This window comes from Polyergus mexicanus, unplaced genomic scaffold (genome assembly GCF_030449975.1).
Source record: "Polyergus mexicanus isolate NDT 795.1 unplaced genomic scaffold, iyPolMexi1.0 SCAF_5, whole genome shotgun sequence".
NCBI classification, from domain to species: Eukaryota; Metazoa; Arthropoda; class Insecta; order Hymenoptera; family Formicidae; genus Polyergus; species Polyergus mexicanus.
The window spans coordinates 502175-519897 of NW_027223325.1; the positions used below are offsets into that span (position 1 = coordinate 502175).

Genomic DNA, 17723 nt, shown 5'->3' on the forward strand with positions numbered 1-17723 from the left:
AATTAAATAGAAAAGAAGAAAAAGGAGTAAAAGATATTAGAAACTCGCGATGTATTTACTTTTTTTTTTTCTTATTTTTACACAATTTTTAACGATAAAATTAATATATATTCTCGAGAAAGGAGATATTATATATAAGAATGCGAAAATATTATAGCTGCTTCGAAATAAATATAAAACAACAGATTGTTATTACCAATTAATTTATTTAATATCTTTTGCCATCAAAATTATATATATATATTTCGTATCATCTGTGTATTTTAAATCGTATTTTCTTACATCATTTTATGTTAGTGCATATCATCTTCGAGGGATAGAAAAAAAGAAAGAAAAAAAGACATAACGTACGCAATAATAAATTCAAGCGATACTATTCGTTCGATACCTTTCTTAGGCTATAAGATATCCCGGAGGGGCAGTTTTCTATGACTTTTCTATTTATTTCGTTGTATCGAACCGCGTGCGCGTTACCAGGAAGAGAAGAAAACGCGCGGGTATATATATGTAAAGACGCAAATATGCGCGTCTCTCCGAGGGTCGTCGGTCGTCCTCGTATGTATATGTACCGTGTATGAAACACATGCAAGATACGTATCCGTCATCATCGATACGGTCATACGGTGGACGGTGTACTATACAGTGTGTATAATGCATAGGCGGAGCAAGGTAAGACAGAGGACGGCACTGACGGCTGACGGCTGACGACTGACAGCTGACGGCAATCGCAGGCACTCGCAGGTAGCGGAACAGATTACGCGGTACTTGTATCGCTCGCACAGCGTAACGAGTAACGAATCTTCATCGTTCGCGACACCGCCGGTTTTTTTTATCTGAAAAATTCTTATCGTACCTGTATCGTCGCGCTGTACATCGTTCGTCATGCCGCACGCAAGATAATGTCACGGTCTGCTGTCGCACGGTCGCGCTCGCCGACGGAGACGAGGTTAGGCGCGCGCGATTTCTTATCAATCCTGACGTGTCAGACACGAAGCGCAAATGGCGGCCGAGGAGGATGTGCCCGCACTCGGCGAGCGGATCGACAAGCTTAGCGTTTCCGCGACGACGACGGATGAGGACGATGAGGCGACGAGCAAGGTCGAGATTGACGCCGAGAATGGTGACGCGAAAATCTGCGAGCCCCGACTCTGGGACTTCGAAACCCGAGAGCTCTACAAACTCGCGCACAACTTCTATAAAGGTGAGTGCGGGATATTTCGATTCCTTGGTCACTTTAATTATGCGAACGTGTGTGTGTGTTTGCGACGCAATCAAATAAATTTTCTTCGATGAGATGCTTAAAATCCCTTCGAATCTCTTGAGGTCAAAGACCTTGTGTAAATATTCCTTGTATTTTAAAATTTTCATGTAAATTTTTATGACAAAGAAAGGTAAACGATAAATTTTTTGAGATAAAAATTCTAATCTTATTTGTCAAAGATATGTAATATAGTTGAAAATTTATATTATTCATCTGAGTCTTATTTTAATTTTTAATTTTAGATGCTACATATTACATAGTTAAGAATTGTTGAAATAAGTGCGGATGCAAATTTTATCGATATACAAATATGCATTTGCAAAAACATTTTTAGATTTACAATACGTGATCGTAAAGTCTTTATATGTAAATAAGATGGAGCATCTTATACGTAAATCTTTTGTATGCATAATTTTGTATTGTGCAATAATTATTCATCATTGACAACACAATGTTTTGCGCATACTATTATGAAACATATTTTTGCATATAATGGTACGAATGGATTTTTTAAATATAAAAAGAGAATTACGTTGTTAATGTATTTTTTACAAAATTGTTATCGAATGATTTGTGTATTTAGAGAAAGAGGGCAAGGCTGTCCATCTCTCTTATGAGGATAAATTGAAATTGGTGGCATTCACGCAGCAAGTGACGCATGGAAAATGTACAGCCGAAAATACACCACCGTTAGGTGTCCTGGACGTGATTGGTAGGGACAGGCGATTAGCGTGGCAAAATCTAGGGGATATATCAAAGGAACAAGCAATGGAGGGTTTTATAGTATTGTTGGACAAATTGTGTCCTTTATTTAGAACCGTAGTCGAAGCTCAAAAAAGAGACTTTGAGGAGAAACAGCGACTTAAGAAGGAGGAGGAGACCAAAAAGCTGGATGAGGAAAGGAAACTCAAGGAGTTGGAGGAGGAGAGGAAAAAGCAAGAAGAGGAAAGACTGAAGGAGGAGACTCAAAGGAGACAAATCCAGGATGCTTTGAATCAGCAGACTTATTATCAGTTTAAAGTGTACGCTGAACAACAATATCCTGGCAATCCAGAGCAACAAGGCGTTCTGATCAGGCAGTTGCAGGAACAACATTATCATCAGTACATGCAGCAACTGAAACAAAATCAATTAGTCATCGAGGATCAGACCGAGGAGGAGAAGAAGAAGAATATCGAACCAGAGGATACAACGTGCAAAGATGACGATAACGACAACAAGGATGACACAAACGAAGATGCGCCTTTAAACGATGAAGACTCGGATGAAATTGAAGACTGGCCGCCTATCACTCCCGCGGAGATGTGGACGAGAAAGGGCGTAGAAGAATTTAAGCAAATCATCAGGAGAGAGGCAGGCGACGCGGTCATTAAAGTCGGTCATGGCGAGACTGTAACGGTGCGAGTGCCAACGCACGAGGATGGTACGTGCTTATTCTGGGAATTTGCGACAGACGGTTACGACATCGGTTTCGGAGTTTACTTTGAGTGGTCCAAACCGGAGACGAATCAGGTATCCGTGCATATAAGCGAGTCCGAGGACGAGGACGACGAGGAGGAGGAATACGAATCACGAGAAGACCTGGAGAGTGGATCGGTAAACGGCAACTCTCGACCTGAACGTAAAACGATTACGCCACCCATAAGCGTTATAGTACCTGTGAGTATTCAAATATTACTCGTTTTCAGTTTGAATTACATAAGTTGTATATGTGTAAGAGTTGTGGAAGAGTTGCACTGATATATTAATGATTTCAATGTTATTTAAAGGTATATAGGAGAGATTCTCAAGAAGAGATTTACGCTGGAAGTCACCACTATCCAGGCGAGGTGAGAGTATAAAAAAATTTGCTATACAATTATCTAATCTGTACATATGTATGGCTCTGTGTGTATGTATTTGAAGGTAATTATTAATTTCTCGTTTTTTGTTTTTGCAGGGAGTGTATCTTCTAAAGTTCGACAACTCTTACTCACTTTGGCGGAGTAAAACGCTTTACTACCGAGTGTATTACACACGGCAGAATTTCGTGAAGAATAATGATTAGTCTTTACATTACATATTGAAACGAGATGTGTATCGGATATACGTCGTCGTCCGTTGAGCACTAGCCTTGGCATAATAATTGTCTACTAATAATGCTAGTCCAACTAAATAAGTTTTATGTCCCGATTCGATTCGCGCAAAAGCGACAAAATCTCTTCACATACAAAGAAAATATATTTATTGTATAGTCAAATAAGAACACACACATGTTCTATATTCTTTAAAGTGGCAAAAAATTGTGCGCACGAAACAGATTCTTAACTGTTTACGAGATGATTGTGTAAATTAATATTTAACTCTTCTATGCATAATATTGCATAATCTGCGGTGATTCTCGTGTCTATGTCATTCCTCGATTCACAGGCAACATCGATGATTTTGGAAAAAATGTTAAAATATTTACATCGGCGCGCAAATCTTTATATATATATACACACCATATATATATATATACATATATATATATATATATATATATGTATGTATGTATGTATGTATATATGTATATCTGAAAAGTTGTTTTGTATTAGAACAAAGGATTAAGTGTACACACATACACTTTTGTATTGTCTATATGGATATTTGCTTGGAATGTTTTTTTTTTGCTAACTCCATGTTATACAGACTTTATTACTATATTAGTTCACTATAAATGTTCACTATGTCATGTAACTTTTATTAAAATTATCTTATTTTTCTTTAAGGAGAAATACAGCAACAGATTCAGTGCACAGTCTTCGTTTCATTCGCGATTCAACGACAAAGTTCATTCTCTTCTCTCTTCTTTTTTATTTTAACGTTTATTATTCTACGTAGCCAGATTATTTTTACAGCAAAATCGTGCGATTTATATTACTTATGATATTAATAATAACATAATAATAATAATAATAGTTGTATTCTGTAACATCCAACTACAAATAAGTTACATTAACGGGTATGCCAGCTTGTGTGATTCCGCTCTTATCGTACTCCCATCTTATTACGCGTTTAGCTTCGACCTATAACGACGTTTAATTAGAAGAGCACTTTTTTGAGACGGCATGAGTTTTGTATCGTTAATTTGTTCGGGAAAGGAGCGGAGATACAGAGCGAAATTGATTCCATTATATGCGCGCCCTAAAAGTACACACGTAGATTGTCCGCAAGAGATTAAATATAAGTGCCGTTTAAACGACGGAGTTACGAGTTGGCTCGTTTTACATTTGGCTTGACAACCGTATATATTTGTAACAGTCTACTTAACATGCATACTTCCATGAGCTCGAGCTTCACCCTAAGCGTCAAAAATGCACGTTTTACCCCTTCCTTCGCTAAAAAAATACGGTTTCGTTGTAATACAAACATCCTCATGGTAAGAAAGCTATTGTGCGGCATTCTCTTTTCCGTTTATTCTTTCACCTTCGAATCGTACGACATAATGTTTTTCTTCGCCAAATAATTTTACTTTTTTTCAAGCATTATCGCATTGACGTTTGAAACGATTCGCTCGTATATAGCACGCAATTACTACATACATGGTTGTACCATGGCAATTGATGAATCTCGGAACGTCAAAGCTTTACCATCTATCTTACCTACGTTTCTAACGACGCGACATTGTTCTTATTTTAAATGACGCAAAGCTTATACTTTGTCATTGCTGCGGAAGTTGTCTTATCTGAAAGCACGTCCGTCCCGTTCAATCTATATGTACTAATAAAATCGTGATCTCTTCGAAGTTGTCACGTCCAAACTAAACGCTAGCTTCTTCGTTGACCTCGTCGCCCTGAGATTTTTAGACTAGCCTTAGCTATCAGGTGCGTCATGAGCTTTTTTTTCGTTTCAGCCCCGAGAAACGTTGTATAAACTATATTTTTTACATACAGAGAAACAATTTGAAACTATTTTTATAGAAAATTTTATATATCGATACACTTGGACATATGCGTCTAAAGCAACAAGCATAAACCAAAATTCGCATAGTCTCTCGATGATTTCAACGAGAAACTCGGATTAAATTATTTTCGGCATATTAATTATTATATTCCTATATTTAATACCTCGGGGTGAAACGATTAGATTATCACATATCATTGACGACGTATCATTGAAGTCTCTAACGCGGACGTTAAATGCTTACACAAGGTGTCTATACTGTCTACTCAGGTTCTCTTCAAATTGATCCAGGAATTAATAAATAAAAGAAGGTATGCACAAGACAACTGCATATTTACGAAGCAGCCTCGATAGCGACTTCGTTCACATCATCTTAAGCCCTAGATTTGCATTAATTTCTGTGCGCTATACTGTTTTTTTAGCCTTAGAATTACAGATCTAAAGTATATAAATACGACGAAGGCATATGTCGGTAAATGCGTGTGTGCATATGTGTGTGTTGTGTGTATGTGTGCACGTATGGTTGAAAGTGAAACATTTATCAAAAACTCAGCAATTGTGGTCGTTAGGTGTCGTGCGGATAAACACGCGTACTCACACCTAATATAATAATAATAATTATCGCGTGCAGTATATTGTAATTGAGCTATATCGTTTAACATCAAATTTATACTTCGCTTTATCCCATCCTTAAAAAATACATAACTCGGTACCGCTCGATGAATCTGTACGTCGTGCTCGTTTGTTTCGTATAACGAACACAACCGCGAAGAAAATAGATGAGTCAAGAGGGATTGATAAGGAATACGTTCTATGCGTTTATGAGAATTACTGTAGTCTTTTTCTCCATCACTTTCCTATTATTTTTATTTCCTTTTTTTTAAGTGAAGAATTTCAAAACAAAGGACTTTTTTTCTTTTTTAATTTTTAATAAAAAAAAAAATTTTGTGTGAAAGAGAATAACTTTCGATTGATAAAACGAATCTTCGAAAATTCCCATTACTTCATCCATTTTCCTGTATACGCGGACTCGGTTATACTTTATAACAATTAGTAACAAGTGAAATATTTTCGTTCGATTTGTCGTTTATGATTAAAATATTCGAACGACAATGAAGACTTGAGAGGAGACCGGAAATGGTGGATGCTTACATTATTATACGCATCTGGTGTATATCTCCCGTTACCACACACATTTAAGGTCGCAAATTCTCTGCCCACTTTACATAGGTAAATATAAACAGCTCGGTGATGAAGATGATGATAATTAATATTAATAGAAAAATGAGGAGACTTAAATCTATAACAATATGGAGCTTTATCAAATCTTTTTAGATTTATATCCACGTAATGTATACTTAATATGTAAATAAATCCATTAGCCACGTAATGTATACTTAATATGTAAATAAATCGACCAGATTCGATTGAAATGTACGAAATGGTCTCGCGCCGATACGTATATGACAAAACTTAAGCGGGTCGGATCCACTAAACGTTGCTAAAACGACAATCTAAAGAATCGTTGCTCTTGGCCGCAACTCGCGATAGACTGCATACGTAATTGACTCGACGTTTTGTATAATAGCGTATACACCTAATAGTAAATTACGCGTTAACTTTCGAATTGGTTTGACTAAATTAGCGAGGCACATCGTCCCGAAAAATTAATTGTACTTGAATTCGCTTTCAAGGCGCAATCGTTTCACTTAGCATGTTCGTCTACATTGAAGCTCTTCTATGCTCGCGGTGCATTCGATCGCTTAAATGTGATTGTTCGACAAAGCCGTTCGATAACTTTGCGATTAATTGGATGCAAAGAGCGTGTACACTAAACGTGCGGGCATCTCCTTTGAACTCTGCCCGGGATCCGCGAATCTCACCTAAACGTCGCGCTAACGTCATCTAACGTTATGGTCCTCTTGCGAGAGTGCCGTCTTTAAGTGAAGGCGCAAAGGGCAATAGCCCGCATTAGAATGTCTTTTGAAAAAATCGCACGACCCGTTTGCGTGTTAACTGGTTTTAACTCGAAAGTAGTAGGACGGATACTTACAATACAAATATAGCGTGAAACTAAGGAGTAACAATTTTAAGGCTGAGTTATGCCGACTGGAGTCTGGATTAGTTAAAATCTCCACAATCGGCGACTCGCTGTTTCCTGTTTCCTAGATTATAGTCCTATTTATAATATTGTAGACAGACGAGGAAAACTTGCAATCTTCTTATCTAAAGACGAACAACGCACCAATCATTTCGGTTAAACCCGCGATTTAAAGAAACTTGTGCCTATACATTTTTGTAAAATTATTAATTCCTGATGTATAACTGATTTTATAATTATAAACTTCAGGAATCTGTGACGAGATAAGAAAACATTTTTTCTTCGTTAATTTTGTGTAGATCTTACTTTAGCGGAATTTTCATTCGACGTTCACAATCATCAAAATATATAATATTGTACATTAACAAATGATAAAAAATATTTAGCTTTTTTAAATCTTGCTAAGAAACAAAAAATCATTTTCCTTCACAAGAACTGTTGCGAAATTGATGCGATACTTTATGCAGCAAAATATAGTTAACCGCTTGTCTAACCGAGATCGGTGCATTCGACAGCCCGAGAATAAGGACGCTCGCGTTACAACGACGTCTCCATGCTGAAATTCGCTCGTCTGAGTTCGTTCTCAATTCTGTAATCCTCCACCCTGCCTGTGAAGCTTCGCCGGAAATTTCTGTCAGTATGAACGAGCTTCGGACGCCGTTCCCTAAACGATCTGGTTAAACCAGGTCTGTTTAGTCGGTGCGGGTTTAACTGGTGTCTTCTATCCGGCGTGTAAAAATCGGCAGGATTTCCCTCATGGGATCTAGTGTCGTCATACTCATTCGAGCTCGTCGACCATCTCTTCGCACGTTCGGAGAGCGGCCCGCCGTAGGGAGGAAGGGTAACGTCGTTTCGATACGCTCGCGGCGGCGGCAGCGGTGGCATCTCATCGACTCTGACGCGGACGTCCACATTTGTGTCCACGGTGGTTGACGGGTTTCTGCCGTGCAAAAGAAATCGAAGATCTCTTTCGTGACGATACGAATGGTGAGCGGCACGCGGTGGACACGCAACGCTATCGGCTCGTAATGGTTCGGCTGGAACGCGTCCTGTCCGTTCCCCGATGTAACCGTCCGGAACGCATCGCGTATCCCGGATGGCCGGTGAACGACTTGGATGAACGGAATCTTCTCTAGCGATATATTCCATGGTATTTCCGACCGGTACGATATTCTTGCCGCCGAACGGATCGCCGGGAAAGACTTCTTGTATCGGACTGGCGAAAATGAGCGTTCTATAAAGACAACATTGATTTATTATGGATTCGCTTCAAACACGTTTATCGGAGTTAAGACGATCAGAAGAGACTTTGTTTCCCGACTTGGAAATATATATAATATATAAATATATATAATATATATTTATATAAAAAAATATATAATAAAATAAAATAGAATTACATATAAAAGTAAATAAATATATAAGTAAAACTGTAATTAAATAATTATAATTAAATAAAAAAGAAACCTTGGAAAGAAGAAGAATTTAGAAACTTATTTAGATTGCGGATAAAAGATTGCAAATCTGAATGAGAAGCACAGAAAAGTATAAAACATATAAAATCTATATATATATCGCCAAGTTTATAGAGTTAATAATGATATTATATAATATATAAGATAATTACCAATTAATAATAATACAGCCACAATATACCGGAATACACGCCATTATGTGATGAGAGCAAGCAGAAACAAAATACAGCATAATTGATTATTAATAAGCAATAAATAATCTATATAATAATAATTGATAAATCTTGCTTACAGAAATCTTGTTGCAAAGAATATAAATGCATATATATAGCGAAAGCGAGAGAAAGAGAGAGAGAGAGAGAGACAGACAGATAGACAGACAGACAGACGATTATTAAAAAAAGCGTACTACGACTAAAATTAATATACAGAGGTAACGACAAGGCTTACCTGGTATTCTCCCGTTTTTGATCGTAAACAGGATACATTTTGTCTCTCGGCATAAATTCTTCGAACGACGGCATCCTTCTCCTGGGATTCAATCTTTCTCTCGAGCGTGAACGATCACCCTTCTCGGTTCTGCCAAAAGAACTGTCGACACACTCGATACCTCGGTTGATAATCTCCTGATCAGCGAGATTCTGAAACTCGTCCGCAGTCACAAGCGTGTAACTTCGCCTGTTCTGCTTCAGGATCGATTTCAGGCAGAAATATGTCCTCGAGTCCGGTAGCTTCCAGCAGGCCTCGTTTGACATAGGATTCACCATGATCCTGCTGCGCGGTTCGATTTTCGGGATAGCGCCGTTACTGCTCGCGTTCCTCGGGGAAACGCTCGCCTCGTCGAGGGAAAGAGATCGGTGATGGGCCAGAGAGGGCGGAAACCTCCTGTGACGTTCGGGAGCATGCAATCTTTCATTCGGAGGATTTCTCTCCGTCAGATTGACGAAACCGCCTCTGCTGCTTCCCGTTGGCTCTTCCTCGTTCTCCAAGATATTCTCTAGACTCCTGACATTCCCGTTCGGCAACGCGTCCGCCAGTTCGGTTCGCGATCGCAAATTTGGTTCGGAAATGTCACGAGGTATAATCCCTACGTGTTCCCTTTCGTACGTTACGCCGGAGATAAAGTCTGCCGACGAAGTGAACGTTTGCGAGCTTCCGATGGATTTGTTTTTCGCGATGACGCGAGGAAGAATGTCCGTGTTGATCGTTTGCGTACTGGTAGACATTCTACCGCAACTGCCACACCTGCTCGGAGATGCTTCGGCTTGGAAGTTGTCCATTGAACGGGGCATCACGTTCCCGGGAGGATGTAGACGGCCATCGGCCGTTGTTCGTAGCGTCGCTATTTCGTTTTCAAAGGTATCGTTAACGACATTGACATTCGTTGGCGGGGCACCAGAAGATAAATGCTCGCTATTTGCCGTAATTTCGACATAACTGCGCTCATCCCTTAACTCGTAATCGTTCGCGTTTTCATGACACGGACATGGGCAGTGACACTCGCATGGCATCGGCGATAACATTTGTCTACTTGGATCGTTCGGGTTGCGGGAAGAATGCGTCGCATCGCCGGGGACGCTTCCGGCGATGGTACTCGTCACGATCACGTTCCGATGATCATGCTGTTCGGCACGTTCATAGAGAAGCGCCTCGGAATAGCTGGGTACCATATCGGTCGCGATATCCGTCTCCCGTTGTTGCGCTTGCCGATTCTCTTGACTCCGTTCCGGTTCGTCGTTATGAGGCGTTGCGGGATCCATCAACAACGCCTCGCTGTAACTAGGCGCTAACATGTAGGAACCTGGCTGGCTCAGCTGGCTCATAGACGCGTGTATAGGTTCGCCGGAAGTAGGTGTATCATAATTCACGCCGAAGAGCTTGGTGACCTGACAAAGAATTCTTGTATGTATTTCTTGGGACTTGATCGCGCAATTTCTATCTTAAAAAAAAATTCAATCTGATACAACATAATTGGATATGATATTGAAAATATCAATGGTTCAAACATGCGAAATGCAACGTGTGCGCGCGCGCGCGCGCGATTAATTTAGTAATGTAAAGTTTAAGATTGTCTTTACCTGATAATCGGCATATTGCGTTTTATATTCGATGATAACCCTCAGTGGCCAGCTAAGCAACAAGGCGCTCAGACACCAGTAAATGTAGCGATTCGTGAACCAGGGATTACCAAGAACGGCGACCAGCATCGTGTTGACGTTGTACCCGAGATCGAGACCCTCCCTCATCTCCATATAATCGTCGCTGAGTTCCTAAGAAGACAAACATGTGCGTTATTTCTTTCATTCTATAAATTATAAACTTAAAATTATCCGTATGTTAACTATAAGAAACAGCAATCTGAGTTTTTAACAATGATATACGGTCAGTTGTTGCTAATTTTCATACTTGTTCGGCGAAAAATCGCGATCGAGCTTCCTCGAACTCCGTGGCGGATCTTATGTTGGAAAACGCGAAGCCCTTGGTAAGCATAATCTTTGTGATCGGTATCTTCGGCTCGAGTATTAATTCCTTGCTGATGTCCCTCACTCCGCAGTAGTCGTAGTAGTAGTGGGAAGTGGCCGAGTGTGTGTTCACTCTCTCGTAATAAACCTGCGAAGTGAGCCGGAGTGGTGAGGGGGGAGATTCGTCAGGCGCGTCCTTAACCCTTTTGCTATCGCGACATCGCAGTTACTATGTAATTGCAACATGCAGAACGGAATATCTACATCTGCGATTTTTATCGAACGGCCCCTTTATCTAAAGGCTTCTCAAAATACTGAAACACAGATAGCGTGTCAGAATATCGCCTTGAAATAGTGGATCTCTATTATACGACTATATAAAAAACGTACATGTTACAGATGTATCATAACGATATTTCGAATCTTACTCTCTAAATCTTTCAAGTGTCTTTTACGTCTCTTTCTAGATAACTTTTCAGGAGGACTTTGCGGATGTCTGGAAACGTGGCGGAAGGGTTGAAAGAGGAACTAAAGGTCCGATGAAGCCGAATGGGGCTGCGGATGCGTCACCTGCGTCGTGGTATAATTATCTCCATTCCTGTAACGCGTGATTTGCCGTTTTCTGCGTACGTAATGGTAGGAAACGGCCTTCCACCATATCCTCGGCTGTGCCATCTTTAGCTGCGCCAATTTGGATAGCACACTGTCCTGGCTCTCTGCATGCAGTAGATCGATTCTGATCGGCGAGTGATAACACTCCACCAGATAAACCAGATACAGCATCCCCATAAATGCCACCTGTACAAACAGAGAGAGACAAAGAGAGAGAGGAAGAGAAAGAAAAGAGGGTAAAAGAGCCGCTGGAGCGGCGTGGCATGCATCCAAGCGTGCGTAAAGAGAGGAGGAAAGGAAGCAAGAGGGAAGGCGATATTACTTCTCGTTGAGTGATAAAAAAAAGACAACGTACGCGGTCGATTCATAATATAGAGAGAGAAAAAGTGGAAAAACGATCTGCTCTTTTTTTTCGTTCTCCATTTCAAGTGTACATACCGGAATATATATGTAACCGTCGTCACAGGGCGACGATATATGCTTTGTGCTTTTGATGGGGAACTTGGTATAGTTGACCATGATCTAAGGAAAAAATAGAAGAGTTTTCGTTTGCAGGATCGTAGAAGGATTTCATATAGAATTGTAGCAAGAGATAGATTAATTTTTTTACGTACTTTGGTAACGTTGGCGCATCGGCACCACGTCACTGCCGCGAGACAGCCGTATATAAGCACAGTCAGCACCAGGCATTTGCAATTGGGCTCTTTTTGTAACGCACCGTACAGCGTCTGGGGGACCGGTCGTTGCTGAGGGTGAAAGATTAATGTGCAGGGGATCGTCGGCTATTGGGAGAACGGAAAACGCTCGCGCTCATTGGAAATTAATCTCGGCTAATGGATAGTGTAACGTATAAATAAAATTAATAATTTTGCTTCGAATGTTTTCAATATGTGTGCGCGTGTCATGTTAGATCCACATTATTAATCTCTTTTCTATTATTAATCTCGATCTATTAATAAAAATAAAAGAGATTATTCTTTTGAGTCTTGAATTCAAATTGATCTTCGATTTTTTATATCGTATTAAATCAATGTTAATTTTTATAAATATTAATATCTCTCTCATAACTGTTCATTTTTATTAAGAACAATAAAATTTTATGTTATTTGACAGAATTACAATAGTTTAATGTATTACAGTTAAATATTTCTTGATTAAGCAGAACAAAACATAGTTTTATTTGGAAAATATATGTATGTGTATATATTCATTCTTGTTAGATTCAAGTATACTCTTCAACTGGAATGCAAGTTTTGCTCCAAGAGTCAACAGTCTGAGCAACTAATTGGAATCAATTTCATACGACGTTTGAATTGATTATAGAGCATTCGCTACCGCATACGTACTTCCTCGTTTTCCCGATTCATCGTCATCGTGTTACCGAGCAGATCTCCCCTCGAATTAGACGATTATGTCAGACGTCAGAGATGAAATTGCGTCATTTCAGCACCGTAGTATGCCACCCTCCTCGTTCACTCCTCGTCGAATCGCGAGCAACCTCCTGCAACCCTGCGATATCACGGTAAGAGTCTATTATTCCTCTCCAATTGAAAAACTTTTACATCGAGATTATGTCATATAGCAAAAAAAAAAAAAAAAAAAAAAAAAAGCGAAACCATTATATTGTATCATTATAAATACATATAAGCGAGCTTCCCATTGAAAAGACGGCTTCTTATTGACACGCAAATTGCACGTCTAAAATTGATTTATATCGGCATTTCGACATTCAATGGAATTCAATACAAAATACATGAAATCTTTCACCGCGAAATTGGCCGGTACAGAAACTTTTCTTTCACTTCAACGAAGTCGAATGGACAAACAATATTTCACTTAAAAAATTGCAAAAGTATTTTTTTTATTTTATTTCTTTTTCTAAATAAATTCTCAGGGACATTATCTGTTTATATCTTTATGGTATTCCGGAAAACTTTCTTTCAGAAGCTGCACGATCGCATTGTGAGAGTCAAAACGGTCGAGTGTATTGATGCTTCCGTTTTGGATTACATGCGCGGTATTTTACAAAAAGCACTCTGTACATAACGACGGAATGTTAGCGATGCAACATGCGAAAATTCCTCCGCGTGCAACGCTACGTTTTCCTATATTAAAGGTATTCGAGTACTATTAAAGCAGACTATAAGTGTATGAATGATATTACAATACATTTGTCGTATGACGAGTTTGTTGGATGTAGCGATTGGCTATCGAATAGAAAATTTCTAGAGTCTCTATCGAAATTCTAAGAATTCTCTATCTGATAGCCAATCGATACGTCCAACAAATATTTTGTTGTATGAATGTAATATAGAATGTAATTGATATTATATATAAATGTAATATCAGTCTAAGTCCGGTTCGTCGAGGAAAAAAAATTTTGTTCGTAACCGAAATATATTTAGCTGAGCAAACGCGACCGTCGTGCAATTCCTATAATCGCATTTGAATATTAAAATATTTTTACATTATTTATTGACTATAGATCCATTTCAACAATGAATTTTGTGAAGCTGTGCTTCTGAAACGTATTTATTAATCGAAGAGAAATAAAAATATCATGGAAAAAAAGAGAGAGAGGGACGTGTATATACTATATCGTGCAATCGTCATGCGTGTGTTTTACACACGCGCCCTTCATACGATTATCGTACTTTACCGCCACTTCGAGGGACATCTGAACGACATTCGCCGCATCCTTGCATCACATGCCGCGCGACGCTACAATCACACGAATCCCATGTAGATATCCTCAGCAAATTTCAGGATTTACCCCACTTTCTCACATCGAAGTAACCCCGTAATGGGTGGAAGATTATCAAGTACACCGATATATCCCGCGTGATCACACGCTTCCAGCACCCGTTCGTAACGCGTCACCGCGAGGCATGGGTGTGGATCCACTCCCAGGAAACGTGCCGCGATCACTGCTATAAGCGCTCCACCGTACGGAGCGTCCCCGCGGCGGCGCCCCAACTGACAGATGGGGGTGGCCAATGCTCGGCGCCGACGTCTATGAGGATCGCCGCTGCTCTGCCTGCCTGGCGTCGCGTCGCGTCGCTGCGCGCTCGCTCGCTCTCTTCTTTATCCTGGATCCTTGCCCGCCTTGCGTCCCGATGACGTTCGCACGCGCGAACATCCAACTATTAGGTATGTGGCTCCACCGAGACCTTGAACAGTCGCCTCCCCCGATGACTCGTCTATTAATGAGAACGTTTACGAAGGTCGTCGGCGGCGCCGCTTTCCGGACATGGGTCATCAATTATGCGATTGACATTAACTTCAGGTTTTCCGCCTTCGGCATCCATGACTATTCAAGAGGGAAAGAGAGAAAGAAGAGAGAATTTTATAATCCCAGGAAACTCTGTGGCAAATCACGATACTTATAAAATAGGATTCTTTACACGGCGAGTAAAGTTCTACATTTTTGAAATCGTGCGTTCGCACAAGGATATAGTACATTTTATAACAATACAAAATCGTAATATATTTTCAAATCGTAAAAATAAAATTATAAGAGGGAAGATTACTTTGGATATTTATACATACCACTAAAGAAAGCTTCAGAGTTAAAATAGATATATCTTTGTAAAATCATCTTTTTTGAAATTTTGATTAGGATATTCATCGTGAATGTGATGCAATACTTAATCGCGTACATCCAAGGATCGATGGTGCCATTAATTAATCGTTTAAAGTTACAATACTCTGGCTCGCGAGCTTCCAAATTTCAATTCTCTCCAAAGCGCTCTTCCGTAACTTCTGTTTTCCGGCTACGTCAAAAGTTTTATTCGCATCCGCGCGCAACATTTTGGGCGAAGAGTACAATCATACGTGCCGCTTCAATTTGAATGAAACTTTCAAGTAATGTTGTCCAAGACGTCGCTTAAAGTTCTTGTTATTCCGAAGTTTTGCTGGTGCGTCATTCTACCGGCGATAAGGTATAAGGGAAGAGAAGTCGCACGGCATGATGTCGATCATAAAAGTCGTCGTAATTCTCGAGTTATCGTGTCCTTCCTATGTAGTTATCACGCGCAGGAACTATAACCATGCAGGATAAAAACGCGCGTTTTGGCGCCGTCTCGACGGGTATCTATTGATTGCAATTTGAGATGATAGCAGGCAAACGAACGCGCATATATCTCAAACTATCTGGAAGAAGGGAGCGCGATCTGGAAAAATAAATAACTGAATTCATTAGCAAACTAATTTCATTATTAATTATTTAAATTATTATTTTTTTAATATATTATGCCGTTCATTGAGTGTTTTTAAAAAGGGACTACGTTCTTATATGCTATAATTTATGCTTTTGTTCATATTCCTTTGCGAGAACTGCAATTGCTTTCTGTTTGTGATTGTCGTTCATTCTTACAGAAAATTAGGAAATTTAGAAAGTTGGAAAATTAAAAAATATATATTTATTATATCAATATTTTTAAACATATGTTAAAACTTCACAATATTTCTTTTTCTACTTCACATTCAGCTTTTAATTACATGACGCCTTATAATAGAGGAATAATAAAAAGAGGAAGAAGTATTAAATTTACACAATTTCTTATTCCGAAAAACAGAAATGGATTTTTTTCAATACATTTTCATTATATATTTATATTTTACAGGTAAATTTTTCCTATATTCACCGATTGAGAGATATTCTTGCAATAGATTTGCCTGTGAAGTTTTATTAATGACGATAAACAATAACGCATACGCCCAGTTTAAACAGATAGATCCGCTTTAACATTATTTATGAAAGTACCGCGAGATCTAGGAAGCTGCTCTGACACTCTTTAAAGGATTTGACCTTATTTTTTCAAAGCAATCAATATAGGCGAGGGTTCTAGTAATAAATACTTAGCCAGATCGATAAGTAAGCAAGATCAACAAAGTGTCGTCTAAATAAATTTGCGACAAAATATATGTATATATATATGTGTGTGTGTGTGTGTGTGTATATATATACACCGTTTGGACATGCGCGTATATAATTTCGCAAGAGAGAGGGATTTTATTAATGCACGTTTTCTTAATTGTCGTGAAATGTAATTTATTTCTTATAAATTTAGAGGAATAAGAAAATAATTGCATCGAAAAAAAGCATAATACGGGTCAACTTACCACGATTAATCGTAATTTCACTATTTTGGAACCCGTCCAAACCCGCATTCTATCTATAGATTGATACCTCAGCCGCCGTGTATACATATATGTATATCAATTGATTTTGAGAATATTTATATACAAAAATGTAAGGGATCTCTCCGAACAAATTTGTTTAGGTCCTTTTATGCCTTTAACATCTGCCAAATGATACAAACAAAGCCAGAAATTTCTAAGTAAAGCTTACCGCTCGAATTTCCATACATGTATATTTATGTGAGAGAGAATCAAAATCCATTAAAATGTTTATTTAAATGATTTCACAAAAATTGGTGATTTAGATATCAAAACGTTGCTTGATCAAAATCGATATTTATATATACATAGAAGATTCTCATATTGGTATAGTTTCCACACATGCTACAATTTTCATCACCATAATACGATACATTATACGGTCAAAATCAATCACATTGTACACAATATGTTTCAAGAAATATTTGCCAAAAATGCATAAATATTTTATTTCTATTAATCTGAGAATTATTTCTATTAAATATTATTCAGTAATCAAGAATTATATAATTTTATTTTCATTATAATGGAAGAAAATGTTTATAAGTGACTTTTCTCAATTAAATCTTTTAATTTTTTAAAAATACAAATAAAATTCTACTGTAATAAATTTATGAAATTTTTCTTTCTAATGAAAAAGATTTCTAATTAATGAACGCTACATGTATGGAATAAATAAAATTATCACGTAACTATTGGTTTCTAAT

The 17723-nt window shown here is 38.6% G+C and overlaps 2 protein-coding genes and 1 long non-coding RNA gene across 7 annotated transcripts; 2 read left to right on the forward strand and 1 right to left on the reverse strand.

Annotated features, from left to right (window-relative positions):
* Positions 1 to 523: 523 nt before the first annotated feature.
* On the forward strand, positions 524 to 3506 carry LOC138933480 (Golgi resident protein GCP60). Its single transcript, XM_070296212.1, has 4 exons — positions 524 to 1201; positions 1845 to 2920; positions 3031 to 3090; positions 3201 to 3506. Exons 1-4 carry the CDS (start codon positions 1000 to 1002, stop codon positions 3306 to 3308), a joined length of 1446 nt encoding a protein of 481 aa, XP_070152313.1. The 5' UTR covers positions 524 to 999; the 3' UTR covers positions 3309 to 3506.
* Positions 3507 to 3922: 416 nt separating this feature from the next.
* LOC138933476 (uncharacterized) lies at positions 3923 to 17106 on the reverse strand. Of its 5 annotated transcripts, none has more exons than XM_070296203.1 (11): positions 16960 to 17106; positions 15385 to 16007; positions 14495 to 15145; positions 13182 to 13344; positions 12450 to 12617; positions 12274 to 12357; positions 11794 to 12021; positions 11168 to 11371; positions 10840 to 11031; positions 9212 to 10647; positions 3923 to 8502 (listed from the first exon to the last, which is right to left on the reverse strand). In XM_070296203.1, the coding sequence occupies exons 4-11, from the start codon at positions 13206 to 13208 to the stop codon at positions 7824 to 7826; spliced, it is 3018 nt and encodes a 1005-aa protein (XP_070152304.1). In that variant the 5' UTR covers positions 13209 to 13344; positions 14495 to 15145; positions 15385 to 16007; positions 16960 to 17106; the 3' UTR covers positions 3923 to 7823. The 5 variants fall into 5 exon arrangements, with proteins under 5 accessions (XP_070152304.1, XP_070152303.1, XP_070152305.1 ...); XM_070296202.1 differs by having other exon boundaries at positions 3923 to 8520; XM_070296204.1 differs by having other exon boundaries at positions 3923 to 8520; positions 12450 to 12581; positions 16960 to 17105.
* LOC138933481 (uncharacterized) lies at positions 13011 to 14411 on the forward strand. Its single transcript, XR_011446966.1, has 3 exons — positions 13011 to 13357; positions 13780 to 13951; positions 14321 to 14411. It is a non-coding gene; the product is annotated as an uncharacterized lncRNA (long non-coding RNA).
* Positions 17107 to 17723: the final 617 nt, after the last annotated feature.

What these genes read in the sequence shown, in the direction of transcription:
- LOC138933480 (XM_070296212.1), top strand. Translation starts at nt 1,000, where the DNA reads ATGGCGGCCGAGGAGGATGTGCCCGCACTCGGCGAGCGGATCGACAAG. An exon ending in CCATAAGCGTTATAGTACCT is followed by an intron (nt 2,921 to 3,030) that starts GTGAGTATTCAA and finishes TGTTATTTAAAG; the next exon opens with GTATATAGGAGAGATTCTCA. An exon ending in GTCACCACTATCCAGGCGAG is followed by an intron (nt 3,091 to 3,200) that starts GTGAGAGTATAA and finishes TTGTTTTTGCAG; the next exon opens with GGAGTGTATCTTCTAAAGTT.
- LOC138933476 (XM_070296202.1), bottom strand. Translation starts at nt 13,208, where the DNA reads ATGACGATGAATCGGGAAAACGAGGAA. An exon ending in GATGCGCCAACGTTACCAAA is followed by an intron (nt 12,358 to 12,449) that starts GTACGTAAAAAA and finishes TTTTTTCCTTAG; the next exon opens with ATCATGGTCAACTATACCAA. An exon ending in ATAATTATACCACGACGCAG is followed by an intron (nt 11,372 to 11,793) that starts GTGACGCATCCG and finishes CTCACTTCGCAG; the next exon opens with GTTTATTACGAGAGAGTGAA.